Here is a 27,989-nt window from a genome sequence, read left to right as displayed (position 1 = left end):
AGGGGCTGCCCTCAGCAGTTTTAAAAGGATGATTTATTAAGACTTCAGTCAATGAATGGTTACATTTTTGTGGTGCCGGAGCAGTAGAATTGGTTGAGCTTGTTTTCCCAGAGAGTAGTTAAAACGCCATGCATATGAAAAGTGGACACTGTCCATGAAAACAATGGACAAAATCAATTTGCCAATACTGCATTTGACTGGGAAAAGAAGTAAGAACGAATGTGAATTGTCTGCACACTCTCAAGTACTGCGCTCACGTTGACCCATTAATTTATAAACAAGCAACTCCACAGGGTTTTATATATCACAGAATTGAAATGCAAAACCACACATACTCTTTCTGGGGAACGGATCTACAAACCAGGAAGCCTTGGACAGAGCCCATCTGTAGGGGCAGTCAAGACTGGCTCCTTTTTCATTACTACTTGGATCCTCCCTCTGCTAGACCCAGAAACAGTGAAGGAGGGAGTCCGTTTTGTGTGCAGCTCCTCCAGCTGGTGGAGCTTGTGGGGCGGTCAACCCTGTCCTGCTCACCTGGCCGGACAATAAAGGAATGGGATATGCCCCTTTGCTCTTCGGTGGCTCCGTTCCCTCTCGTCTCCTTTTCCACTTGTGTGTGTTGCATGTACAGAGACATTCTGACTTCGCGGGATACTTCCAGATCAGTGTCTGGAGGGAGTGACCTTAATTAATCTAGTACTTCACATGCTTAAACGAAGAGCTAAACCACTCGTTGCTTCCGAGTTACTATAAGCTTCAGAGCAAACGGTGGTGTGGAGAGCAGGGCCAAAGATCTGGGATCACATTCATACGTTGCGAAAAGTCTGCTTAGCTGCACACCAAGCAATCCGTTTTAATTGCCAGAGAAACCAGACCCTGGGCTTGCTTCCACAGGAAATACATGCATTTCAAAGTGGGGAGTTCAATTTAAAGCAGCTTGCCTCCAGTTGGTCATTTCGATGAGCAGGACACTTGAGACTTCCTGCGTTCCAACTTGCTGGATGCCGTTTGGCGCTCCTCCTAAGCAGCTGATTCTTCCGGGGACATCGCCCCCCTTCCCATCCACGGCTCCCTTCCATGTGCTTGTGGAACGCAGCCTGGGGAGGCGCCCCCTGCGGCTGCGGCCCACGGGCTCCTGCAGGGCCGAGGCGGGAAGCGGGACGCCCCCAGCGCTGGCGCAGCAGGAGAAACAGCGCCACCTTCGGGCTCGCCTGCCGAAGAGAGTCACCGCCTTTCCTGGGGCGAGCTGTGAGAGGACTCCTCCGTCATGGCCGGGCACCGGCCGACCCTCGACAAGCCCGTCCTGCTCCTCGGCTGGGGGTCTGCGGGGATGGAGGGCTCTTCCTGGCTCGGGGGCCGCCGGCCGTCTGGGGAGGTCTCGGCCGGCGCCTGGGCCGCAAGCGGCTTCCCTGAAGCGGGCCCCTCTGCCACGGCCAGGCAGCTCAGGGGTCTCAGGGGCCGCTGTCCCAGGAGCCGCAGGGCGGGCTTCGGCTGAGCGGGAGGCCTCTCGGTCCCGGGCGGGCCCGGCAGGGCCTCCGAGTCTCCGTAGCAGTAGGTCTGCATCCTCCTCACGGGGGCCTGCGCCACGTGCCTCTCCTTGGCGAGGGCGACCGCCTCGTCGAACGACATGCTGCCCCCGTTGCGCCAGCTGACCCACCGCTGCTTCTGCGGGGCGGCCCCGCCAGCCTCGCCGACGCCCTTCTCCGGCAGAGCAGCCGGCGGGAGTTGCGGCGTGGAGGGCTCGCCTCTGCCGTCCTGGCCCGCGGAGTGCATGTTGGAGCTCCTCTCCGGGAGGGAGAACTTCACCGGAAGGTGCCCATCCCTGCCACGCGGACCGCCCTGGGGCCAAAAGCTGCACCCATCCAACAGGGAGATGTGGGGGCTCTGGGCCGCATCCCTGCCGCTCTCACAGTCCGGGCCGTAGTGCTCCAGGCTCACGGGCATGGAATTGCGCTGCTTCAGAAGGGCCCCGCCATCCCCGCAGCAGTTCCTGGAAGGGGCCCATGGCTCTGGAGCAGCCAGGAGGGGATCCGTGCTTGCACTGACACTTGCAGGGCCCCAGGGGGCGTCCAGGCTGACGGGGCGAAGGGGCTTGTGCAGAGAGCCTTTGTCAAGCCCGTTCTCCGTCTTCTTCCTGCAGTCCTGAGCTGGCGGTGGACTGGCCCCTGGCGTGGAGGCTTCCCTGGCTGGGGCTCTCGGTGTTAAGGCAGGAGGAATCTTCGCAAACTGAGGCTTTGGAGGCACCACCGGGAAGGATTTCACATGCTGGACTTTGATGGAGCTGGAGGTGAGTCTCATGTGGACGCTTCCATCGCAGAGGCCGTGCCTGAGGGCGTCTCTCTGGTCCGTGGGCGGTGCATGCCGAGGTTTCTGCAGCAGACTTTCTGGACGGCTGTCTGGAGAAGCAGCAGCCATTGAGATGGGGTCAATGCAGCTGTCAGGCGAAGGGGCATCTGGTGGGGCTGCCCCAGAGGAAGCTGCTTGCTCAGGATGCGGGGCAGGCGACACTGGGGGCAACGCTTTCTCAGATTGGTCGGTTTCAGAACTGCTGCCCAGCAAGGAGGAAGGCAGAGCGCCTGGCAGGGCAGGACCTTCCAGGGCTGAAGGCCCGTCTTCTGTCTGGGGAAGAAGGGCCACCCCTCCCCTGTGCAGCTGCTCTGCCTCTTGAAAGGGAAGCGCACAGCCCATGTGCTGGCTGGACATCCCAGCCCCCTCCTGGGGCGGCCCATCGGCCTCTGCACTGGGGGCCCAAGGGGACCACCCAGCCTGCTCAACGTCAGAAGCATTTGGAGCGTGTAGTTGCGGCTCGTGGTCAAAGCTGGATCGTTCTTCATGCTCCAGAGACAGGGATCTTTGGTGGGCTGATTCTGAGACTCCTGCAGGGCAAGCCGTTTGCCCCAAGCACTCCGCCCGCTCAGGCACATCCCTTCCATGGGTGGCGTCTACACCCTCTCCCTGCACCAAGCAAGGCTGTCCTGTGGCGGGCTCAGCTTCACCCTTCGCATGCATCTCCAGCTCAGTGGAAGCGCTTCCGGGATGTGGTGACACGCCCAACTCCTCTGTGGATGGGCTGGCTAGCTCTGGATCCGTGTGCGAGTCGACGAACCCCACGTCGTGGCCTGGAGGGCTACTAGGCTGAGCCTGCACTCCAGCTTCCCCGGAATGGGAGCCAGTTGGGTGTGCAGGTAACGCCCATCCAGCCAGACTGAAGGGCTGCTCTTCCACCACATTCCCTGGCGGAGGGAACTGTGGGGCCTGAGCCTCATCGGGCTGCAGGAGCTCCTGGAATTCCGTGGCTAAGGGGCTGAGGTCGTCAAAAGCGGTCAGGTAGACCTCTTCGTGGTCGGCCTCCTTGGGCGTGTCCTCCTCCTCTGTGAACCCCATGGCCAGGTAGTACTGGTCGTCGTCCTCCTCCGAGTGCTCGTTCATGCAGTCTTCGATGGACAAGTAATCCAGCTGCTGAACTCTGGAAAACATCTCCAGCTAGGAGTGAAGAAATCAGAGGAAGAAAAGGGAGCTTTAAAGAGGGGCCCAACACACACGCTTCAGCCTTCCCTTTCTCAAACTGATCCTTGGTGGTTTCCCCTTTTTAGTTAATACGTAAGTACAGAAATACAGCTGGAAAACCCATCAGGTTGCTCACAGATCTGACCTGGGGTAACCCAAAGCACCCCCGTGAGGTGGGTTCAGCTGCGGAGCCGTGGCCAGGCCCTGGGCGCTCCGCGGGGCTCCTGGCTGAGCGAAGGCTCGCTCGGGTCCGCGCTCCCCAAGAGCAGGGGCAGCCTGAGGACACAAGCCTTGTCTGTGCAACATGGGCTGCGGTGGCTGAAACCAGGTGCTTGTGGGGAGGGGAGCCGCGTGGAGGCTGATCCTGATCACTCAACCCTCATGCCAGGTGGGTGGGCGTGCTGTGAACTCTGCTGTTCAGACAGAGATTTGGGGACGGGGCAAGTAATTACTGGCACTGGGCATCCTCAGCACCAAAAGGAAGACCGCGTGCTGTTTCCATGCGCTGGCAAAAGGGGACTTGAGATTGTATCGCATTCGGGCTGATTTTGCCAAGGAAGCCATTCAATCGGGATGGAAGAACATTAGAACATTCTGTCCTGCCTAAGGACTTCAGGATGCGCTTGTACTAAGATTACCTGGAAACTTAACTCTCTGCATTGGCGCATGTGACTAGCAGGTGAGGAGGCTGCCTGCGCAACTTGGCAGCTGAGTTTGCCTCTGCCCGGCAATGCATTATTGTCCGCTGACTGCAGGTATCCTGGGGCTCCGGGCAATAGAGCAGCGGAGGTTCAAATGGCTGCCCTTTCCCACGAACCTCCTCACAAATTGAAACTGAGGTTCTGCCACCTGCGGGGTGGCCATGGGACTCACCTGCATCCCGTCTCCTATCAGTTCATTCATGAACCCGCTGCCCATGTCATCATCCATGAGCGACAAAGAGCCGACGCTGCAGTCCACCGACTCGGGCCCCACATCGGAGCCCTTGCAGGGCTGATTCTCATCCAGGCTGTCACCCAGCCAGGCATCTTGGCAATCCAAGAAGGAGAAGGTGTGTTGGACCTCCAGCGAAATCCGGGTCTCCTCCTCTGCGGCGGGATCTTCTTCTGGTATGCATGAAAGGCCAAAGTAAGGCTGGTGGATGAGCTGTGTCCTTTCCTGGACTTGGGTGGGCGGGCAGGCTACAGTTCCCCCTTCCCTGGTAGCCACTTGGCTGGACTACTGCAATGCACTGTGGAAAGGGCCTGGAACCTTCCGCTCCAGCTGCCGCTCGGTGTCCCGGCCCAATTCAAAGGGCTCAGCCGCTCTGGGCCAGGTTACCTTAAGAATCATCTCCTTCCATATATGCCTCCCCGAACCCCAAGGGTTTCCTCAGTGGACTTTCTGCAGGAGTCCCTTCCTAGAGAAGTCAGGTATGGGAGTGCCTACCTGGAGGGGGGTTTCTGTTGTGACCACCTGGCCCCCACGCTGCATCCCTCCTGGCACCTTATTTTCCCGGGACCTTTAGCACCAGTCCCTTTTAAAATCTGCATCAGGTGTATTTTAAATCTTGGTACTGCCAGTAGGTCTTCTATTTTATACTAGTCTTACGCGTTTAAGTGTGTATATTCTATTTATTTTAAATTGTTACAAACCACCCAGAGAGCTTTGGCTATTAGGTGCGCCCGCTTGGCTTCATCACTGGCTTTGAGCTCCTCTGATCTCCTGTGACTTGTGGCCTGACCTCATGCCTATGCTGGGCCGTCACTGCCACTCTCGGGCCCTGTAAGCGCTGCTTCCGCAGGAATCCGGGCCCGGGACCTGCTCTTTGGCTCTGGCCCCACAGCTCTGACACCCACTGGCCCTGTCACACTGCCCCTGCTCTCCATGGGACACATTTCTGTGGAAAGGCTGGGTGTACTCACTTGCAAGCCCTTCCTTATCCAGGGCGGCTGCGGGCACCGGCCTCATCTCAGCTTCCTTCTGCTCAGAAGACGGCTTGTCGGTGGCCCCCGCGGTCTCGGGGGCCTCCTTCTCCCCGCTGAAGTGGCTCAGGGCCGGGCATTCCTGTCCCCGGGTCAGGCGGGACAAGCTGAGGTTGGAGGTGATGTGGAATGGGACCGTGACGGAGAAAGGCCCCGAGATGTGGACCCCAGCGCACTTCTCTGCCCTGTTATGCGTGGCCTTGGGGGAGCGGCCCTGGGGGGCCACCCCAACAAGGCTCGACCGGCTGACTTTGGGGGTGGTGGGCTCCGACTTGGCAGTGGCCTCGCCCTCGGATTCGCCGTGCACGTCCTCCACCTTGGCCTTGTCTGGATACTCATCTGACTCCAGGAAACTGCTGTCGAGCGAAACGGGGCCGTCAAAACCCTCACGGTCCAGAGTAAGTTGCTTCTGGGACTTCTTCCTGCCGAGCAGGGTGTGGTCTGCACCCAGAAGAGAGAAGTGGATCAAAACGAATCCAGGAGATGGGGGATCCCACCCAAGTTCGTTCAGTGCAAGCTTCCCACGGCCACTGCATGGCGACATACTGTGCTGTCGGATCACCCCGAGAAAGACAGTCACGATGGTCTCGCCTTTAAGTGACATCTCATTTAAAGGGAGGGGTTTGCTAAAGACCTTTAGGTTGCAACCCTAAACAAACGTACCGGGGAGAAAGCTTCACTGTCAAGACTTATTTTGGAGGAAACGTGATTAGGAACTGTGTGAATGTCCCTCGAATGATGGCAGAAGTTTGGAGAATGGATAATCCACCCACAGAGTGGATTTCAGGTGGCCTGGTTTGCACACAATGCAAATCAGGGGCTAATTTAACCCATGGGTAACCCATGGTTTGTTGCCCTAATGGTAGACTACTGAACCAAAGTTTTCTCAGTCTCTGGCTTGTCCCTTGCTTCCTTTTCCTGCCCTGTACAACACTGTAGCACCACCATGTTGAGTAGCTGAGCTTTTCCCCACTCGAGCCTGCCATCTCTGAGGTCTGGTGAAGCAACCCATGGCAACGGCGAGGGCAACCCATGACGGAAGCAAATTGGAATCGACAAGCACAAACCATAGGCTTCTGATTAGCAAATATTTGGCTGGGATCACAGACCAGAACCTCTGAAAGTTCAGCAGGCCGTGTCCTGGGTTGGTGTGATGTGCAACTGAGGCCTTTCTGCAAGCAAGCATGCTTGAATTTGGACCCCAGGGAGGCAGCCTCGGTCAGGGGCCTGGCTGGTGGATCGGCCACTCTGAAGCAGATACATTTGTCTTCAAATGAAGCAGATACATTTGTCTTAGCAAATAAAGCAGAAGTCACAGAAACGCGGCAGCTAAGCGCTCTCCTTTTCGACGGGTGCAGCGCTCTGGGCCAGGGGAGTCCTGCTCGGGCTGCATTCGGAGGCAAGAGGACAGGACGGGGTGGAGCGAAAGCGCCAGAGCTGCCGGCTCAGAGCTCCGTCTGTGGGCAGCTCAGCCTAGGGGTAGCCTCGCAACTGTGCAAAACGGGCGAAAAGCTGGGAAGCCCCCACCCAAACGTGGTGGGGGAGGGGCAGAGGCCCGGAGAGGCAGGGCGGCTCTCTGGGGAACTCCGGACAGACGGACGGAGGGTCTGGGCCCTGCTCTCAGGAGACCGAGCCCCCGCCACGCTGCCTTTGGCCTGGCTGCTGGCTCTGCGAAGCAGGGACTGCGTGGGACCAGGAGCAACTTCGGGGCACGTGCTCCGGGCTCCCGGCCCCAGGGGCTGACCTGCTGCTCCCCGCGGCTGACCAGAGGGGGGCTCTTTCCAGGACCGTGCGAGCGATGAAGGCTGGCCAAAGAGAGGTGTAGTGGTTAAGAGTGCAGGAGCGGGATGGGGTTCGAGTCGCCGCTTAGTTAGGGAGCCACCTGGGTGCCTTTGGGCCAGCCACAGACTCTCAGCCCAGCCTACTTCGCAGGGTTGTTGTTGTGGGGATAAGCTTGGGTGTAAGCTGCTTTGAGCTCTAACAGAAAAAGGAGGGATCTGCATCGGCTAAATAATGGGTGGCAGGCAGTTTTTCTTTCTGGCATGCCTTTCTCACTCTCTTTTCAGTGCACTTAAAACACAGAAACAGACGCAGATCAAGTCAGAAGGGATCTCCCCGGCCATCTAGACTGACCCCAGCTCCACCCATGCACTCCCCGGCATGTGGGTGTCCACCCTTTCCTCCCCAGTGCACACGCTCCAGCTTGCACTGCTCAGCAGTTCCCCCTGGAGCTGCCCCAGAATAGGCCCCCTGCGGGGGGGGGGCTTCCTGTGGCAAGGCCTGGGGGTGCTGGGATGCCTGTGATCAGCCTCAGTCGACCAGCTGCCCCTCCCGGCTGCCGCAGGAGAGAAGGAGCCGTGCCGTGGGGCGGCTGAGGGGAGTGGGGCTGCATGAAACGGCTCTGGGGCTGGTGCTTCCCCTCGCTCGGGCTGGGAGGAAGTTCCTGCCACTGCATTTCTTCACTGAGAAAATGAGGAACATGGAACAAGAGCAGCGAAAACCAAGAGAACCTCTCCAGCTCTGCTCCCCTCCCCCACGTGCCCCGAGAGGAGCCGGCCAGAGGCCGGGGGGGGGTGTCCCTCGGCCGGGAACCCCGATCGTGCCGGGGCGCTCGCACTCACCGTCGCTGGCGCACGGCAGGGAGCTGAGGGAGTCCATGCTCTTGGCTGGCCGCAGCCGCGTCTTGCCCTCTTTGTCGTCTGGAAGAGAGGGGGCATCGAGTCCCTTTGCGCCTGCTCGGCCACGGCGGCTGCGGAGCCGTGGCTCGCAGTGGGCTTTATTTGGCCCCCGTGGCTTAGTGGCCCGCCTGACGCGCCATCGAGCCAAAACCGCAGAGCCCCTCCGCCAGGGGAGCGACAGGGCTGCTCTCCAGCCGACGGCGGCAGGCGAAGCGCCCAAACGAGTTGTGGGCTTCCCGTGCGCTGGGCGCGTGCGCCCTCACGTGCGATAGGGCCGGGAGGGCGGGGGCGGCAGGGGCGCTGCTGGGGTGGGTTCTGGGGGGCTGCACCTGCCACGGCCACGCGGGCGCCCTGCCACCTCCCGCCCGCCCGCTTCGACCGCAGCTGCCCCTTGCTCCTGCCTCCACCCTCGGCCCGGCCCTGCCATCCTCACCGAGCTTGCTTGGCTCCCAGAAGCAGCCTCCTTACCTTGCCCGCCCTTGGACCTCCCTGTCTTGCTGGTTCTTGACCCTGGGCTGTTTCTAGATGTGCCTCTGGCCCTGTCCACCTGGAGCAAGCCTCTCCCTGCACCCGCGCCCTGCTCTCGGCCCCCTGACCGTTGCCACCACCCACGTCCGGGCCTCACGCAGCTGCCCGACGCGCTCTCCTCGGGCCACGCTCTTCCTCGCTTCCCCGGTGCTCCCCAGGGAGCTCTGCTCTGCCTGACCACCCCCTGGGCACAGCAGGGCCTGCGGGCCACCGTGGGGACACCCTGCGCGCAAGGGATCGTCCCGCCTCGCCCGGAGGCTGGGTTCGCAGGAGGTGATAAGCCGCGGTGGCGTCTGAGCCCCGCGGTGGGGCTGCTCTGCTGCTCTGACCAGGCCCACCCAGTGGAACTCCGAGGCCCACGGCGTTGTGTGAGCCATTCTAATGCCCCTGGCAGAATCCATGCCAGGGACGAGGAGTCTTCCTCTGCTGAAGGATGCTGCCCCACCAGGGAAATTGGTTGGGGGCCGCTTCCTGCAAGCAGGAGGTGCATCAGAGCAGGAGTCTCCAGGGCTGCAAGATGCCTCTGTGCCCCCACCCCCACCCCACGGTTCGACAACAGCCCGGTGGGGGAGAATGAATGTGAACATGCAAACCACCCGGGATATCGCAAAGCGACGGGATGTGCCCTTCCTCAAATAAACTGCAACATGGAGGTGGGATGGTTTCGGAGCACCGCCCTTCCAGGCACGGCGTCTGCATTAACATTCACGGGGCGGCAGGTGAGTGACCCCCCAGCACACTTCCGCCCCAGCACCGCCAGGCACTCCGCTCTCCTCAGTCAGGCGAGAGCAGAACTCGCAGGCGGCTCATTCCGGCCCCGGCAGCTCCAACCCGCCCGGGCAGAAGGAAGCCGGCGGGGCTGGCGGGCAGGTGCCCAGAAACCATCCGAATCGGGGCCCTGGGCTGCACGCGGGGCGCAAATGTTCCTGCTGGGGCTGCAGCGAGGAGGCGATGAATGCAGGGAATGGTCCCAGGTGCCTGCTTTTGTGCGGGGCGCATGACTGCCCGTGCTCCGTGATGCGCCCTGCACAAGAGGCGCAGGTCGCTGGGGCACAGTCAGCCGCTCACCTTTGTCCTCCGGCTTGTGTGACTTGCGCCTGGAGTCATTGCTGGATCGGCCCAGGTTGAAGATGGACTTCCATTTCTTGGCCTTGATGGAGCCTTTCCGTCTGCAGAGAGCAGCAGTGGGGCTCAGCCACGGGGCGGGGGGGGGGGGCGCGGCACCTGGCAAGCCCCCTCACTGCCCCTTTGCGAATGCCCTTCCGGATGGCCCGGAAAGTTGCCTGCATCCCCAGAAGTGGTGGTGGGGGGGCTCAGGGACAGCCCGAGACCTGGTTGCTGCCCAAAAAGGAGGCTGAGCTTCTGCCCGATTCTGTTTCCCACTATTTATTCTATAGGGCTCTTGCCCCCCCTTTGGGAGAACTCCCCACAGGGTGTCTGCCGGCTGCAACCCGGGGGATGCCCCGCTTGCTGCAGCCAAGCCAGTCAACCTCCGTCTCCCCCCAGCAGTCCAGCAGCAGGGCTGAGACATCCGCCACACTGCACCACCAGCCAGGCCTCCCAGGGCGGTGGAAGAGGCCGCGGGGAGGCCTTCCTGCTGGACAGCACCGCCCAATACTGGCTGGAAAGGGTGCAGCACTTTCCTCACGCAGCCCAGTCGGGGGGGGGGGGCAGGCCTCGCCACACCCCACAGCCCCACAGCCACTCCAGGTGTTTTTTCGGCCCGGTCAGTTTTTTCGGCCTGGTCTCGCCCTGCCCGGCTTCAGCTCCTGCCCCATTCGGAAGCCGACCACCTGCCTGACTCCAGACGGTCCTCTGGTCAGGACGGCCTGGAGGGCCGGCAGGTGGCTCTGGCTCCCCCGCAGGGGATGAAGGGCACGGGACCCTGGCAGCCGCTCGTGGTGCCGCCGGCCCTGCCTCTCTGGAGACCTCTGCCCGCCCAGCACAGCCTGGCCTGGCCTGGCCTGGCCTGGGGCCCTCCGCCGTGCCGCCTCAGGGGACCCTGAGCGCAGCGCCTGGGCTTTCCGCGGGGTGCATCATGCAGGACTCGCTCTGGGCATCACCAGCGGAGGGGGCACAGAGGCCTGCCTTCCCACCTGGCCAGGGCACTCCTGCCCCTCCTTCTGACGCCCCCAGGCAGCCCTGTGGGGCACCCCATGCTGACCAGGCATGTGTTCATGAAGGCCGGAGTCTGCATGTGGAGCATGGGTGCATGCACCGTCCGGGCCCATCCAGGAGCGAGCGCACCGGCCATGTGCAGACTCGGAGCTCCTCCCAGGAGCACCGGTGCTGGCTGAGGAGGGCAGGAAGAAATAAATGCGCGCAGACACGGGGGAGAATGGCCCGCTTGAGGCTAACCCATGGCTCCTTCAGTCATTTGTTCTTGCTGCAGCTGATGCAACAGACCACCAGGCCGTAGGTTCCTTTTCTCAGGCCCAAGGTGGCTCGGTGCCCTCCTCCTCTGCCCGTTCCCTCCCTGTGTCCGGATGCGCTAGCATGCCGAGCATGGGGCCTTGGAAGATCGCTCTTGCCCACCGCCTCTGGAGCCGGGCAAGACCAACGCCACCCATGGTTCAAACAAGCGTGGCTCCACAACACAGCAAAGTGTGGTTTGTTAACAGGGGGCTTCCTCCCAGTCTAGCATTTCACATGCCATGGGCTGAATAAACCGTGAGTCGGCCGTATGTGCGAAACAGGCCCATCTGTGGGGTGAAGCACGGTCTGTTCCAGTGCTTTGTCATGGCGTCCAGACGGAGGTGGGCAGAAGGAGTCGGGGCCTCAGCTCCCAGCAGCCCCTGTGGCAGGGCCGGGGTGAGCCGGCCGGCGTCTGTGCCTGGGCACCCGAGTGGGGGCATGACAGAGGTCTTGGTGGAACGATGGGGGCCGGAGGCAACGGTGAAGCCAGGAGAGCGCAGGACTCGGCACTCCATCCAGGGGAGGCAGGAGCCGAGGCAGGTGAGGGTGGAGGCAGGTGACTCATGGTACCTGTGCTGCACATCAGGGCTAGTGCTGTGGCGCACACTCCAACCCTGGCCTCCTCCCGGTATGGCTAGCAGGGCTGGGAGCCGAAGCCGCAACCCTCTGCCCATGGGAATCCCCCTTCTGCCCACCCATATTCTCCCGCCTGGCACCCCCCAGATGCGTGGGAGGCACCAGGCGAGGAAAACCCAGTCCGGGGATTCTTGGGGTCAAGCCCAGGCGCGTGGGGGAGGTGGATCCCAGGCGGAAGGAAGGTGTGTACTTGCTGTCGGCGAGCTCAATGATGGTGTGGTACGGGCGTATCTGCGGCGGTCCGTCCCCCTGGTTCAGCACAGCGGGAACGTTGTAGGAGAAGCTGTACTTCTCTTCGGGGTAAGTGACTGATGGCCCCACAAGCAGGAGGGACCTCCTGAGAGATTCGCGGCTGCCGACTGGAGGTGGAAAGCAAGAATCAGCGAGGAGATCCGAGAGCTGAGGGGGGCGGGGGGGGGCTGGGGGGGGCAAGCCCGCCCCCTTGCTCAGTGCCAAAGCACCCCACAGACTCTGCTGGGAAATCCCCATCAACAGAGACCCCAACTCCAGTGTCCATTCCAAATCTCTCTTAATAATGATTTTTACCCATGACTCCGTGTCCCACAGTCTTGCATCACAGCCCTCTAGGTACTGGAAAACTGGGCTCCAGCCTTCTCTTCCCACAATTAAATGTCCCCAGTTTCTTCCACCTTTCCTCAGGAGACTCAGAATCATAGAATCACAGACTACCAGAACTGGAAGGGGCCATGAAGGCCATTGAATCCAACCCCCTGCTGTTGCAGGACACCACGTTACACCCTCCCGCTCAGAGGGCTGCCCAGGTTCTTTTTTAATGTCTCCAGTGTGGGAGAGCCCACCAGGCAGCTGGTTCCAGTGTGTATCGGTTCTGCTCCCCCAGTCATTTTCGTTGCCCTTCTCCAAACACCCTCCAATGTTTCTGAGCCCCCTGAAAGCAGGGTGCCCATCATGGGCTGCCATATCTGAGGGGAGGCCTGGGCCATGCAGAGAGGCGGGGGGCTGCTCTCACCCCTGATGGTGCCACGCATGCCACTGAACAGGGAGATTCTTTGCATGTACTCAGAGGGGAGTCCCATTGCGTGTGCAGGCTTACTCCTGGGTCGCAGCCTGCACCGGAGGGCTATTGGCGGACTGGGTGCGTGCAGCTTGACTCTGGGCCTGTGCCAGCCTCGGGACGCTGCTTACCGGGGCAGGGCCTACTCTCTGTCCCATCACTGGGAGGGTCCCGTAGTGGCCCACCCACCTCCCACCCCTTCCGCCACTGCCCTTCCAGACAGTGGGTGTCGCAGGGACTCCGGCTGCGGAAGAGAAGGCCAAGCGTCCCGTTAAAACAGCCTGGTGTTGGCTTAAAAAGTGATTAGAAAAGCCCCAATACCTTGAATGAAGGACCTGGAAAGTTGAGTTGAGGTGCCCCCCGCGCAAGCCCCCCTCGCCCCTCACGCTGCGGCACAAGGGCTGCAGAGGCGCTCAGTGCCCAGGAGGACTCACCACGGAGGGGAGCGTTCCTAAATATCTGTTCCACGTGGGTGAGGATAAATTCCACCACGATGGACTGGATGCGGACCTCCATGAAGGCGGCTGTGCCGTTGAAGCCGGACAGCTCGATGTCCTTGGACCTGAGGGAAGAGGGAGAGGGCCAGGCGTCAGTGGTGTGCAGGGAGGCACGGGGCCCGAGGGAGGCCTGGGGCCCGTGCAGCCCTCTGAGTGGGCCCCGCAAAGCGGCACCCACAGGCACCCTGGACCGAGCACTGAGCGCCGGGCCTGCTGTGCACGTCCCCCCCCGACCTGGCAGCCTCCGGATCTTCTGGAGGACAACTCCCCTCTTGTGGGTCATAGCCCCACACACCTGGAAGGCCGTGAAGCCCCCAGGCTGCACTCATGAACCAGGCAGCTGGCTGATCGGGGGTCTCGCCCACACTCCCTCAGGGCTACTCTGGCCCGGGGACTGCCTCCCAGCCTAACCTACTTCGCAGGGCTGTCGTTGTGAGGATAACATGGAGCTGCGTGCGCTGTCCTGAGGCAACTCACACGATGGAAAAGGGCCGGCTGTGTGTGTGATGGTGCCTTATTGCGCTTTTCCCATGTTTGGGGCCTGCAGTCTAGATAAGCTCTCTTGCGCCGTCTTCCAGGATCTTTGAGGTGTTGGCCTCCACACATCCCACCCCGCACCGACCCTCCGCACCCCGCTCCGGCCCGTTCTTCCCTTTTATAACAGCTCGCCTGGCAAAGCAGCCCTTGGGACCCGAGCCCTCGCACCCTCAGGGCGATGTCCTGGCTGGCCCAGCGGAAATGCTGCTCCCGCAGGGGGGCCGCCCTGTTCGTCCCGCCGGCGTGGCTTTTCTGGGGCTCCGGTGCTTGAAGGAGCGTGTCCATGGGGTGGCGGGGTTCGCCCGCTCCTTCCAAACCGGTCCGCTCGGCTTGGCCCGGCAGCTCCCTGCCCAGGAGCTTGCTGGTTCTGGACTAATGCTGCTGAGCGGGTCCCAGAAACCTCAGCACAGTCTGTGATAAGCAGGGCTCGCCGCAAAGCGAGCACGGGGGGCACTGGCTGCGGGCCCCCAGTTGCCCCTCTTGCACCTTGCCGCCCCGGGAGCCTCCCGGCCTGGCTCTGGCCAGGAGCATGGGCAGCGAGGTGTGAGGGCAGCAGGTGCCCGGACCCCTCGCTCGTTCACCCGCAGCCAGGCAGGGGCCAGCGGCAGCCAAGGCGGAGCAGCTGGGCAGCAGGGGGCCGACTGGCTGGGGAGGGTCGCTCGGCGGGGCGTTGCCCAAGCGCCCTCCAGCGCCCGGACCAGCGGTGTGGGCACAGGCAGGGGAACAGCCGCGCGAGCCTCCCAGGTGCCCCAGTTTTCCCCGGGGACGCGGTTTGCATGGCCTGCGTTGGCTGGCAGGCTCTCCCGCCTCGCCTGCCTCGTGCTGATCGGCCTCGGCATCCCGGCAGCTTTCCAGGCGTTTGCCGTGCCTCGGCCAGCGGTGCAAGAAGCACCCAGGACAGGGAAGCCACGGCAGGCTTCGGCGTGACTGCAGTGCCAGGCCTCACGGCATTCCAGGTACCACACAGATGTGACTTTTCACCTTGCTGTGAGTTGTGAAGAAGTACACAGGCTGGCACTCGCCTGCCCGCTGTGCTTGCACCTCCTGCTCAGGCCGGCAGCCTGCGCTGACTGCCCATTCCAGCTGAGGGAGGCCTTGCCCATCGGTCTGCTCACCGAGAATGTGCCAGCACCGTCGGTTCTCCAAGTTACTCAGCAAATCTCCTTGTGAGCAAGCCTAGGCCTGGCACATCACTTTCCTTGGGGTTCCGAAAACCTTGACGTCAGCGCGGGCACACACCCCAGTCCCCAGAGGCAGGGCCCCAGCCCCCGTCTCCAGCCAAGCCACGGTTCAGGCTCCGCTTGCCTCAAGAAGCCCCACGCCAGCCCCAGCCTGGTCCCACCTCGGCATCCTGCAGAATCTGTTCTCACCTGAGCAGGTTGGGAGCCCAGACGATGGCCAGGTTTCGCACATGCATGTTGGTCTGCGCACTGTGAGATGCCATGTGAACCAGGTGCTTCATCAAGAACTCCAAGGTCCTAGCAGGTGGGAGGCCGAAGCGGAGGAGGAGAAGGGAAACGGACAGGAAGGAGAGGTGAGGGGGCTGCGTGAGCGGGTGTCCATGCACCGACTGGTGCTCAGGGCAGCGAGCAGCAAGAGGACACGAGCAATGCAATAATAAGGAACTGTCAGGGCATTTTAGCTTCCTTTGGGTGCCTTCTGGTGTGTGTGTGCGCGTATTTACTTATTTGGGGTATTTCTAACCTGTCCAATCTCTGGACGGCTTCCAACATGTTATCTTGTAAACGGGATTTTATTTACAATGAGGTGTCAACAAAATAAAATAAACCACAAAAACAAGATAGGTAAACCCCCCCAAAACCAGGACACTGATAAAAACGGGGGCACCCCATTGTATAGGTTTGGTGCCAGTCTGAATGACTCCCAGGGGTCAGGGAACCTTCGCAGTGGACAGCTGGGAGGGGCAGAGGCCCGGCCCCCCGCCCAGCGCAGGACTCGGCTGCCTCCTGGATGCCTCGAGGGCAGCTCGCGGCCTCCCATGCTGCTCCGCTCCCCCATCCCATCCCATCCCCGCAGTGGGTTGGAGCCCCACTGGGGCAGCGTGGCCTCCTGCCGTGGCTGCACCCCGTTGACTCACAGGAGCAGGCAACCCTGGGAACCGCGGCCGGTGCTGGGGCTGCAGAGGAGCTGCCCGGCAGGGCTCCTTGTGGCCTCACCGGACGGACCCACACGCAGTCCCTACTTCCACGGCAGGAGGGGCTGCGTGGACCTCAAGGCAGGCGCTTTCTGGGCCTTGCAGATACCTGTAATGAGGCGATGGGAGCTCCTTCAGCACCTCTTTGATCTTCTCCAGCCGGCCCTCTTCCATCTGGATCGCCACGGCATCCTGGATAGCAGCGGAAGCGGCATTCACAACCTGATTTGCTAAACTTCCCCACCTCCCCCCCCCACCTTCGCTCCCCCGAGCATCTGATAACTGGGGGGGGGGGTCAGTTCCCCTGATCCGTCCGAACTGAGCCTCGAGACAGGAGCCAGGGGGCCAAGCAGGGCCTGGAGTCTGAAGGCTGAGAAGAACCAGTGGCCAGCCTGGGCTGAGAGAGACACCCTGGGACTTGGGGGCCCCTCGCTGCCCGGGAGGCTGTTCCTAGAGCAAAGCACATGGGACAGTTCTGCCTGGCCGGGGGGGGGGGGGCAGCCCTGGCAGCTCCAGTTCAGCAGCTCTTCAGGGGGAATGTGGCAGCCTTTGGACACTCAGAAAACATTGGGCAGTTGCGATTGCAGAGGAGCTGATGGGCACCAAGCGGCTTGGGTCCTGGATACCCAGGAGCGCCTTCTTCCCTATGTGCCAGCTCGCCCCTTGAGAGCGGAGGCAGAGGCCCTTCTCCGGGAGCCCCCTCTGAGGGAAATCAGGAGGGCAGCTACCTGGAGAAGGGCCTTCTCTGCGGTGGCGCCCCAGCAGCAGAACACGCTCCCCAGGGAGGCTTGCCTGGCGCTGTCACTTTATTCTGTTCAGCATCAGGTGAAGACCTTTTTATTCTCCCAATATTTTAACAGCTAATTGGCTTTGTTCCTGTTTTTATCATTATTTACCGGATGCAGTATGTTCTGCGTTGTTGTTGTTATGATTTGCTTTGGTTTTTGTTTTTTTGTAAGCCGTCCAGAGACTTTCAGTATTGGAACAGCATATAAAATTAAATAAAATTTAAAAACCTCATTTCAGACTGGCCGGGCGGATGCCCCTTTTCCTGCTTTTTCTAGCCTCCAGCCCTCTGTGCTTAGCCTCCGTAAAGGGAAGTCTCAATAACGGTGTCACTCGGTAAAGGGACACCCAGGTCCAGGCACTCCCCAGCCAGGGAAAGGCCCCCACTGGCACGGAGGGCCGTCTGGCGCCTACTCACGGCGAACTTGTCGTACAGCTGGTAGGTGAGGAGCGGGTTGGGCAGCTCCCTGAAGTAGGCCTTGCAGAGGGAGCTCACGCAGTGGATGTCCTGAAGATACACGTCCTTATTGAGGTCCGGGCTGCGCTCGGCGTCGAACTCCAGCCTGGCGAGCACCAGGGAGCAAAGGAAGCGGAGACCGAGAACAGCGTGAAGCGAGACGGCCGGCGCGGCGGGCACGCTCCCTCTTGCCAGCTGGAGGGAGCCGGGCAAGGCCCAGGGCTCTTGTCCCCGGCAGGCAGCAGGCAGGCGGCCAGAGGCACTGCCCCGGGCACGGAGGGTCTCTTGAAGGACTCCAGATCCACCACCGCCCTCCCCTTTTGCCTCTGCCACTCCCAGAGCCACACGGCTCAGGTGAGCAGACCTGGGAGAGCAGGACTCCGGGGGAGTTGGGTTTCTGGCATCCCTGGAGGCCCCCTGAGGGCAGCGGCCTCTCCAGAGGCAGGCCAGGATGGCTCCCACGAGGAGGCTGGCCCTGTGCGGAGGAAAGCTCCTCGGGAGTAAAGGGCTGGCAAGACTCCTCCCAGCTGCGGCCGAGTCCTGCGTGGGGCCCTGGAGGCCCCCACAGAGAGCAGGCTGTTGCTGGAACATCATCGGAGTTCCAGGTCCCGGTACCTCGAAACCTCGATGATTCCCACTTTTGGACTGCCCCTTTTCTGGCTCGACCCTCTGCTCACCTACTAACTTTGTGGGACGGTTTCGCCCCTGCTTTCCCCAGAGGCTGAGCTTGGCACAGCCGAAGCAGTACGTGCGCTACCCGGCCAACAGCTACAGCGGTCCCTCATCCCGATTTTACCTTAATTTCTGGATATTTGAGGAGATGCCGGACAGCCGGTAGATCCCATCCACAATGCCGTGATGTTCCACAAACTCAGTGCAGCTCTTCAGGACCTGTGGAACTGGGAGAGTAGCCCAGGTTCAGTTGGGGGGATCTTGTGAGCTTGTGATGGGCCGTCCAAGGGGCCCCGGAAGCTCCCACTGAAGCCACTCTCCGGGGGGCAGCGTCTCCCGGGCGCTCCATGGACGGGCATCCTCTGCCCTGGCCCTGGAGGCCAAAGTGTCTCCCCCTAACACCACGTGTGTCTTAGCTTCCCCCCGACGCACCGTGCCACGCGTTGGGGCTGCCTGGCATTTATTTAAGGCACGATGCGACGGAATAGTGGAACTGGGAGCCAGCACTGGGACCCGGGGCGGGGAATGGCGGCGGAGTCCCTCAGGAAATGGCCCCACAAACACCCTTCTTGATAAAGGACAGGGAGAGGAAGTGGGGGCTCAGCTACTCCGCGTGGATGGCAAAAGTACCGAGTTTCCCATTCCTTTTTGGAAGGCTCGGCTCAGGTTTTAACTTTTAGCACGTTGGAGTATCGCTTATGTATAAAAGGGACCTGTTTCATTTTTGTTTTCGCATGACTCGTAACTGGTATGTTTTAAAGTGATCAAATGTCCACTATACATTTTTATTAGGAGACAGACAGTAGTTCCCTCAAACATCCCCCCCACTGGAGAGAAACCGTACGGCTGGCAGTTCGGGTTGCTTTTAGAACCGTCTGGTTGTCGGTCATTGTTTTTCGGCGACCCCCGTTTTCTGCTAAGAAAGGCCGCCTGTCTTTAGCGTTTCAGTTACAGCGGGAAAGGGTGAGGCTGGGAGGAAGGGGAGTCTGGCTGGCATGGCCTGCGGGGGCGCCCCTGCCAGGCGCACCTCGCAGGAAGAGAGGTGTGCACGCCCATGCCCACGCAACCGGCTCCCCGGGCGGGCTGTCTGGGTGGAGTCCTGCTATGAGTTCATTTCATTTCCGAACCAGGGACAGGAAGCGAAAGGCGATGACGCAGTGAGAAGTGGAGCGGTTGCGGCCCTTGGCAAAGCAGCCGCATTTGCGGGGTGCGACCTGCAGCCGCGTTTCAGAGGGCGGAGGAGCCCTGCCGGATCAGCCTGAGGCCTCGATCCTGGTTCCCGGACGGCTGACGGCGTGCTTTCAGGAAGCTTGCAAGGCATAAGGGGTGCAGCGCGGGGGCTTCCTTTCCCCTGGACAGATGGTTGTGTGAGTGCTGCGAGGAGGGCTCCCCAGCTCCTTGCAGAAGCATCGGAAGCGGCCTAACACCGAATCAGGGCCCAGGTCCATCTAGCCAGAACTGCTCACACAGATAGTGCAGCCGTTCCGGAAGGAGGGTTTCCTAGTGCTACCTGGTGTTGCCAGAGACTGAACCTGAGGAACTTCTGCCTGCACCTCATGCGCTTGGCCTTTGAGTTGCAGCAGTCCCCACTGGGCTACTAAACCCTGAAATAAGCCCCACTTGGTTTTCATAGACTCGTGGAGTAGTAGAGCTGGAAGCAATTCACAAGCCCCCTTTATTTTATTTTTTTTCCTGTTCTTCTAAAACCCCAGTAACTGAAGTTCACTAGTTTATGTGTAACACATCAAGGACATAAAAGGCAAATATTGAAACAAGGGATAAAAATGCAGAAGAAAACCCAAATGAAAGCAAGTACCAGGCTAAAGCACTAAAAGGGCTTAAAGGCCCCGCCCCCAGCATTCTTAAAATGCCTCCGAGAATGAAAGAACCGCAGTGTAGACGCACCAGGGAGAGCGCTGGACAGTGGCTACCAGCACCTTGTTGGCGCAACTACATGTGGCCGCCTCCCCAGGCACAGCTTCCAGGGTCCAAGTCCCTCCCCAGGCCCTCTGGAAGCGGAATCCCCGAGCGAGAAGGGCAGGGCCGTGTTCACACGTGCCTTTACATCCAAGCATCAGGACGGGCTGGGACATGCAAGGCACAGCCGGCAGCTTTTGTGATGCTCTTTCGGCAATGGGCAGTTGGCCTAACGCACACACATCCGCCGCACTCCAGGTTCAGTATTGGACTGCAACACCTATCATGCTGCCAGTGTGGCCAATGGCTTTCAGGCTGGGGCAATTTACAGCCCAGCAATAGGGCTCATACATGACGGGGGGTGGGTGGCGATGAGGGTCAGTTTGGACATTTCAGTGCTTCGACCGGGATGCCCTATTTTCCTCTGCACCTCAAGCTCGTTTAGAGCAAGCACAAGGGGAAAGATGAAAGACACGGGTCCGGCTACGGCTGATACTGTTTAGCTGACGCAGTCAATTAGCTGCCGTCTTGCATGCACCACCCATAAAAATAGCCGCCTGATACGTGAGAGAGAACAGTGGGCCCCCTGGGGAAGGCCTGGCAGCGATAAGCGGCCCACAGATACACGCACAAATAACCAAACAGACCGTGAGCCAATGCTTCCCCCGGAAGCCCCGAGGAGGATTGACTGCACACCTTCCCAGCTCAGAATTACAATCGGGATTGCACAGGGGAACGAGTTCTAGTAGCCAGACTGGGTGGCCTGTCTTTCAGCATCCCAGAATCTCTGAGTCAGACATTCAGAAGCTTTTGTTGTTCGAGCAGTCGAAGAGATTCCAAGAGAGCAGCAAGTGAATTCGTTTTATGTAAAATTATGTGGGAGCATTTATTGGGGTTGCTAGCCTAAAGGTCTGGAGCGCTCCCTTCGCGCAAGGACGTCTGCAGTGGCTCCAAATCATTTTAAAAAATATTAAATAGAAATGGGGCCAGAGGGGAGTCCTTGCTGGCCATTGCTTCCATTGACCCAAGGGGACCTGGGGATTTGTTTGGGTTTACAAATTACAGATAAAATTTTCTATTCAGACACATGTTCTTTCCTAATTTCTCCCACAGTAAAGTTCTTGAAGCAGGAACAAAGGCTTCTTTCAGGACAAAAGAGTCTGGGAAGTTTTTCCCATTGTTTTACACAACATACTGATCCCTGTGTAAATGCGGATTTAACAAAGGAGCACTTTCCTCTGGGAAAGCTGGGGAATGGAGTGTCCTCGCATGAGCCGGTTCCACCTTGCCAGGGTGGCCCCAACTGCTCCGCTCACTAGACATCTCTGCCATCGCCTAACGGGGATATGCCTGCCTAGAAAATCAGCAGCTTTGCTTTGGGATTCGCTTCTGCACCGTGCCCTCTCCCCGTGTCCAGGAAGCCGCAAAACAGCCCAGCCATAAAGTACCAGCACCTGGTTATTATGCACCTCTTCTCTCTCTTTCCAAAAATCCAGGGGTTGCAGAAATCCTAAAACTTCTCCTGGGGGTCGGGACTCCTGCATGTCAAGGTGCTGGGGAAGTGCCCCCGCCTGCGGTGCTGGGGGGACGCAAGAGCGCTGCCGTGGCAGGAGGCGAGCCGGAGGGGGTCCGAGCTTTTCCGTGGGAGGCATTTCTTGCGGGCAGGGCGGGCGAGCGGGGGATGGTTGGTCTCGCCCGTTGTCCCCATGGGGCCCTTGGCCCCACACTGGGGGGTGGGCGTTACTGCGCTCCGTACGGATCCAGCGTCCCTCTGCAGGCGCCCTGCCCCACGGACCCCCGGGCTGGCACACCGGCCTTGCCTTCCGCCCCACCTTCCGCTCCACTGCCCCTCAGGCAGGAGAGAGCGGACCAGGCACTCCTTCTCTGCCAGCTCTCCGAGGGCCAGGGCCTCAGATGGGGGCACCATGGAGGAGGTGGTGGGAGGGCAGGGGGGCCCGAGGGGCTGGAGGCTGGGCAGCTGCCTGAAGGCCACTGCTGCGGCTCCAGGCTGCCCGTGAGCACAGGTGCAGTTTGGAGGAGGCAGGAGGGGCTGGGGGGGGGGAGCCATTGCCCGGCTTGGCTCCCAGCCCCGCAAGGAGGCAAGCTGCCCGGCTTGTGGGCCTTCCCCAGCAAACGCAGGTGGATCCCGCAGGGTGAATTAACGGGGCGGATTGGGGAGAAGGTTCCAGTTTGGGCTTGACCCTCACTCTTCACATGAGCAGAGGCTATGGTGCAGCTTGCCCTAAGCAGCATGGGACCTCAATGCCTCTCCTGACCTCCGTCTTCCCATGCCGCTGGGACCATTCTCCGCCTCCGGGGGAAGCCTGGGGAAAGGGCAGCCAGGAGAAGGGCCTTCCTCGGGGGTAGCCCCATTGCGGCAGGATCTCCCCAGCGAGGCCCCTCAGGCAGCGCTGCCGTCTTCCCTGACAAGGTGCTCTGAGGAGGCAGCCGGCCAGGGCTGGGCCAGGCACAGCGGCTCCCCAGGGGCCAGAAAGCGGGGCTTTTGCTGCTGGAGCACAAGCTGTGGGGCCGGCAGAGAGCAAGCGAACGCGCGCCAGGGGTGTTTGCAGAGCCCTGCCGGGCCGCTGCCTCTTGCTCAACTTCTCAGTTGCCACAGCCCTTGAGACGGCGAGGGCTGGCGGAGCCAGAAAGGCCCCTCAGCCGCCTCCGCACCCCCCTGCGCCCCCACCGAAGGCTGCTCCACTGCATTGCCTGGCTCACTTCCTGTGTGCCCCAGCCGGCTGCAGGCCTGCTCGCCTGGAGGAGGGCCGAGGGGCTTTCCCTGCGGACAGCTCTCAGGCAGCCTCTGGGATCTCGCGCCGCCACCGGACTTCCTGTGCAGCTCCGGACTGCAGTTTCTTGTGCATGGTGATCTGCACATGCCCAGAGACGCCCTGTGTTTACTGCCTTCATGCCCTGGCTGAGCTGCAGCAGGGCTAGGGTCCAGTGCGCTGCCTCAGCTGCTGCAGGCGGCCAGCACGGAGGGGCCGGCCCCTCTCCGCCAGACCCTGAGAGCAGCCAGGGAGAAGTTTTGGTCACGCCCTACCACAAAATAGAAACAAAAGGTTCTTGTGTAATATTTGGATTCCAGAAAACGAAGCCCCCGAAATATCAAGCGACGTGCGCACTCCCCTTTGGCCAGACAGTGCCCACGAAGGCCACAGAGCTCAGCGTCTTGCAAGGCTGCCTCCCCCTAACAAAGCCCACTTGGGTTCTGCGACCTTCCCGGGACGCCCTTCGAGCCACATTTGGGGGGATGCGAGGAAGGGCCTTCTTGGTGGCTGCTCCCAGACACTGGCAGTGCCTGCTGGGGGACTGTAGCCACCCCCTAGTGCTGGCCCTCTGCTGGCAGCCGAGGTGCCTGTGGTCCGTTGGGCCACATGTGGAAGCAGCTCTCTGGGGCCCCTTCGCTGGCCGCCGTGTTTGCAACTGCATTTCTAATCTGAGTGATTTCTTTGAATGCTTCGGTCCCACCAGCCCTGGGTTTCTTCCGGCCGGCTGCCCTGAGCACCACTGACGTTCTTGGTGGAAAGGCAGGCCATAAAGGCCACAAAGGCAGCAAAATGCCACGTGGTCAGATTCTGGGCAAGCCCAGGCATCCTGACTCGCCAAAGGATGCGCTTGGCCGGAGCGGATGAGGCCGAAGCACCGAATCACCTCCGGGAGGAAGGGGGCCGGCTGTCGGGCGGGGATTCAGTCCCCCTCCAGCAGAGTGGGGAGACGAGAGGTGGGCTGTGCGGCCCACCACCATCCTGATGCCCGTCAGCATCTGTGGCTTTGGCTGCCGCTGTGGACAGCACTGCCCTCACCCGCCCCACGCCTTCCCCAGCGGGAGCGCCACAGGGCTGGCAACCCCTGCCCCCCGGGAGGCAGGTGCAAGCATGAGGGCTCCCCACCTCATCTCTGGTCACGGGGATGCTTCTGTCCGACAGCCTGGACTAGGTCAGGGTTGGGAAGCCAGGTGGGCTGGGCCGGCGGGCTGCCAGTTTCCCTTCCGTGCACTGGAGAAATGGGAGCACCCCGACCCATCTCTGTCCCTGGCTGTGCCGTGTTTTGAGGGCCCCCGGTAGCAGCTTGAGGGAGTGCCAATTGCCCCCCCCCGATCCACCCTCTATTGACTTCCTGATCAGAGGAAGCGGAGGCGCTCCCAGGACAAGCAGCCGTGTGGCCCCCCTCCTCCCCACCCAGAACGCCCGCCCAGCCCCTCCGTCAGAGAAGAAGCGGGATGGCCCTGCCGAGGGCGCTGCATGATCCTGCGACTTGGAGATGCGGTCTGGCGACCACGACGTCCCACTGCCCCTGACCTCACGACTGGCGGTCCTCCAAAAGCTTGGGACTACAGTTCCCATCAGCCCTAGCCAGCATGTGAAATGCATAATCTGGTTCGCTCACAAAAGCCTTGTGGGTGTCTGCCCCCAAATGCAGGGGAGAAGTAGCCCCGAGGCACCTCTTGCAGCCTTAGATGGCAAGATGTATTTCAGATTGTTGCAAAGCGAGCCCAGCCACAAAACCACCCGGCGGCACCCAATGAGAGAGCAACTTTTCACAAAAGCCTGGGACTTTCCGGGTATCTGAGCTCATCTCTGGTGAGAATTATTTCTGCATTGCCTTCCAGTACACAAGGAAGACCTTCTTAGAGCTGATGCTAAGAAACAGCTCTCACTTAATGAACAGCGGTGCCGAGTCCGTCTGAGCCCGCATTCTCAGCATGGACTGGCAGCAGAAGCCGTCCCGGGTTTCAGGTCGGAGGTTTCCCACTCCTCCTTGCAGATGCTGCTGGGGAGTGAACCCGGGACCTTCTCTCGAAATGCAGCATCACAAGCTAGAAAGCTGAACTCTGAAGGAGGCGTTGGGATGCATTGTTGAGATAACAAGGTTCACTAGCGAGTTCAGCCGAGAGGCTGGTGAGGACTGGGCAGCTCTTATTTGGGGGATTCTGTAGAACAAAGAGGCCCAGAGGAGGAGCGGCGTGAGCTCACTGACCCAGTGGTCCGTTGTCAAGCCAAACGCTCAGACCAATTAAATAATGTCCAGCATTCCCGCTGCCCATCCCAAAGCGGAACGAACCTCCCAGAGGATAGAGCCAGTCCCTTTTGGAGGAATGGGAACGGTTGGAAATCAACTGCTGGCACAGCTAGAACTAAATCCGTAGTTAGAGGCCTCATCAGCCTGGAAGATGCTACTCGCTATCGACTCTTAGGCCTCTGAGTGAGCTGGTGCAGGCTGGTCTCCTGCGACAACGGGGACTTGGGCCAACGGCCCTCTGGGCCCCGTCCGACTCTGCTGGTCTATGATTCTGTGAGCTGTGTTGTTATCTGGTCTGTGCTGCAAAGCCTAGAGCTCAGTCGAGAGCCGTATCTCAGGAGGCCTTTTCTTCGATCTTCTGGAAAGCGAAAGGGGGGAGGCATGCTCACAGCATGGCTCATGAGCTTTTGCACCCAGTTAGAGCCATGTGTACATGCAATTCGTGCAAGGCGGAACGTGAAAGGGAAACTGCAAATATGGTTGATTGAAATGATCACAGCTGTACTCCAGCCATCAGTCCATATATCAACCGGCAGCTGGTACGTAGCGCGGCTGGACCTGGAGGGCAGACATGCAAGGCCTGCCAGAATGCGGGAGCCAAGCTGCAGGGGTAGGAAATGCTTGCGTTTTACTGATGTCACTTGTTTTATTTGATAAGATTTGGTGGCAACTGATTCTATTTTAAACACATGTGAATATTTAAATTTCCAGTTTGGACATTTTAACCAACTGGTGTCACAAAGGAAGCTGGATTTAACTGATCGGTTGCATTTTGTTCCTCTGAAGTGGAGCTTATGGGGTGCTATAGATTCCTCAAAGAAAGCCATTGTTGTGGTACGCGCTCACGGGAAATAACCAGATTTCCGATTTGGCACTTGATCTGAATTCAAGATACAGTCTGATGCTGCGAATCTGGAGTAAAACTGCCCTTTACGCACAAGGGGGAGCGAGGCCAGACTTGGGTGGCAGCATCCTGGGCTGGCGTTCATTCCCCCGGCTGCATCCTAGCGTGACTGGATGTAAGTTTGGCCTTGTGTTACTAGACCACATGGATGCTCCGACACGAACCCCGGAGTCACCGAGTGCGCCTTCAGGCAGCCTCTTCTTAGCGGTCGCATCTTGTGCTGACCCTTCTGCACCTTCAGGCCCCCGGTTGAGTTTACTTTGTGAGGTTAATGGACAGGGATCTGGCAGAGATTCAGTTACAGAGTTGGATCTGGATTCACTGCTACTTAAAGTCATTGAAACGAGTCCCATTGATTTCCGTGACTCTTCTGCCTATTTTGTCTTACATTTATGCTGGTGCTCTAAGAAGGATTTTATAAAGTGTTATTGAACATTGGTGAGAAACTGCCCTGGAATTTAAAAGGTGGGGTCTAACGATTCAAAAGAAATACAAATGTTTAAATCAGGACAAAAAGTCTTGCTGACATCCAGAATTGGGCTGGCTGCCGAGGGTTTTTGGTGCTGGTTTTGCTTTTTTCGCTCTGCAGATGAATCAGGAGATATATCGCGCTTTCGGCAGAGTCGACTGATACTGGGGGTGAGTGGTTGCGAAGTGACCCGAGGCACAGTGGGACGTCAGGAGCCTCCCCATGTTCACAGAGGGCTTGCAACACGCCTGGCAAAGGCCCCAGAGGCTTTGCGATCGAGACCACAGCCCAGCGGGAAGGCGGTCAGCCACCTGTGTGGCCTGTGCTTTCCGGGGGCCTGGGTCTTTTGAGGCTTTCTGCGAGGGATGTCGGAGGAAACTGCCAGCCACGAAAACGGAGAGCACTTACCGTCCTGGCCTGATAACTGCAGATGCTCGACCAGGTCACACCCAAAGACCCGGTCCTTGGCGGCTGCCTTCCGTTTCACCTTCTGCCGAGCCTTCATGGCGAGCGACATGGGTGCCAGTCTCGGGCCGCGTGCCCCACCCGTCCGCACGGAAGCCTCCTCGTCTGTTTCTGCCCCCAAGGCCGCTTGGGGTCATTGGACCCAGGGCAGGCCCTGTCCGCAGCGGCGGCTCCGATGCCGGCCCCTTCAGCAGGCTCCACTCGCAGGCTCGCCGCCAGGGAGATCCGCTTCCTGAAATCCAGGGCTGGGGTTCATGGCGTCCAACTGCTCAGGCCCAAGGGTTTCATAAAAACTGAGGTGGCTGTCCAACAGGTTCAGCGTGAAGAGTTTCTTGACCGGAGCTGATGACGTGAAACATGCAAGTGGGGAGGCAAAAACCCTGCCAAGGCCCCAGGGCTTGATGCTGGGGGAGAGAATCGTTACCCGTCTGCTCTCAGTCAAAACTCAACAGGAAGTGAGTTCAGCTTTGCCTTCAAACCCAACTTCCCGTACAGAGCATCTTTGAAACCACAAAGAAGCAGCTCTTGCACAAAAAATTCTCTCCTTGCTCTCTGTGATGTGCGTGCACATTTGCTTACAGATGCCCAGATGCCTGATTTGTGTGGCCTGACGGTTCCCCTTTCGTGCCACATACTTAACTCCTACAGTACAAATTAAATCCGTGGGTGCCTTGGGTGAAGGTCACCAAAAGAAAAAGCTAAGATTTGTGGCCTATAGCCAGAAATGTGTGGAAAATTCTAGGCTGGCAGAAATCATACACAAGAACTTGTTTGTTTTTACATTTAATTGTTATACCTTGCCTTTATCTCCTTCTACGTAATGTGCCTCCTCTCCATTTTATCCTTGCAACAACCCTGTGAGGTAGATTGGGCTGAGAGTCAGTGACTGGAGCAAAGTCATGTCTCTAACCACTGCACCACACTGCCTTTCAGTCTAATTGTGTGATAGGAGGAGGGCCTTTTCTGCAGCTGCTTGCCATATTTGGAATGCTCTCCCCAAGGAGATTTGCCTGGTGCCTTCCTTAAATTCTTTTTGACACCAGTCAAAGAACTTCCTTTTAAAGCAGGCATGTCCAAAGTCCGGCCCGGGGGCCAATTGCAGCCTGTTTTCAAATTTCGAGCGGCCCACAGCCTCTTCTCCCCGCCGGCTCAGCCTGTCACTCATCCCCGCGGCCGGCTGGCGTTTTTCCCTCCACGGCACAGCGGTTCCCGCAGCGGTCCCCTGCCGCCTCCTGCTCCTTCAAGGCTGGTGGTGGTATTTCGCCAGGCAGTGGACGGCAGTGGACCTGAGTCAGCACTCTCCCCGCGTGACCCTTGTAGCACAAGGCTTGTGTGCCCATTTCT

At 59.8% G+C, this 27,989-nt stretch overlaps 1 protein-coding gene across 2 annotated transcripts; it reads right to left on the bottom strand.

Annotated features, from left to right (window-relative positions):
- Positions 1 to 14: 14 nt before the first annotated feature.
- On the bottom strand, positions 15 to 27,070 carry ARHGAP30 (Rho GTPase activating protein 30). 2 transcript variants are annotated; one of them, XM_044449194.1, is made up of 12 exons: positions 26,589 to 27,070; positions 17,990 to 18,092; positions 17,155 to 17,299; positions 16,060 to 16,142; positions 15,166 to 15,273; positions 13,196 to 13,323; positions 11,919 to 12,087; positions 9,746 to 9,846; positions 8,093 to 8,170; positions 5,412 to 5,912; positions 4,381 to 4,613; positions 15 to 3,483 (listed from the first exon to the last, which is right to left on the bottom strand). In XM_044449194.1, the coding sequence occupies exons 1-12, from the start codon at positions 26,695 to 26,697 to the stop codon at positions 1,225 to 1,227; spliced, it is 4,017 nt and encodes a 1,338-aa protein (XP_044305129.1). In that variant the 5' UTR covers positions 26,698 to 27,070; the 3' UTR covers positions 15 to 1,224. The 2 variants fall into 2 exon arrangements, with proteins under 2 accessions (XP_044305129.1, XP_044305130.1); XM_044449195.1 differs by having other exon boundaries at positions 4,381 to 4,610.
- Between the last annotated feature and the right edge of the window lie 919 nt (positions 27,071 to 27,989).

Source organism: Varanus komodoensis, unplaced genomic scaffold (assembly GCF_004798865.1).
Source record: "Varanus komodoensis strain SLA01 unplaced genomic scaffold, ASM479886v1 scaffold57, whole genome shotgun sequence".
NCBI lineage: Eukaryota > Metazoa > Chordata > Lepidosauria > Squamata > Varanidae > Varanus > Varanus komodoensis.
The sequence above is the reverse complement of the archived record's forward strand: the minus strand, read 5'-3'. Positions and strand labels throughout refer to the sequence as shown.

Coding starts and splice junctions, on each gene's coding strand:
- ARHGAP30 (XM_044449194.1), bottom strand. CDS start 26,697: ATGTCGCTCGCCATGAAGGCTCGGCAGAAGGTGAAACGGAAGGCAGCC. Junction 13,324..15,165: donor TGGGCTCCCAACCTGCTCAG/GTGAGAACAGAT, acceptor CTCTTCCCTCAG/GTCCAAGGACATCGAGCTGT. Junction 3,484..4,380: donor TGATAGGAGACGGGATGCAG/GTGAGTCCCATG, acceptor CTTCACTCCTAG/CTGGAGATGTTTTCCAGAGT.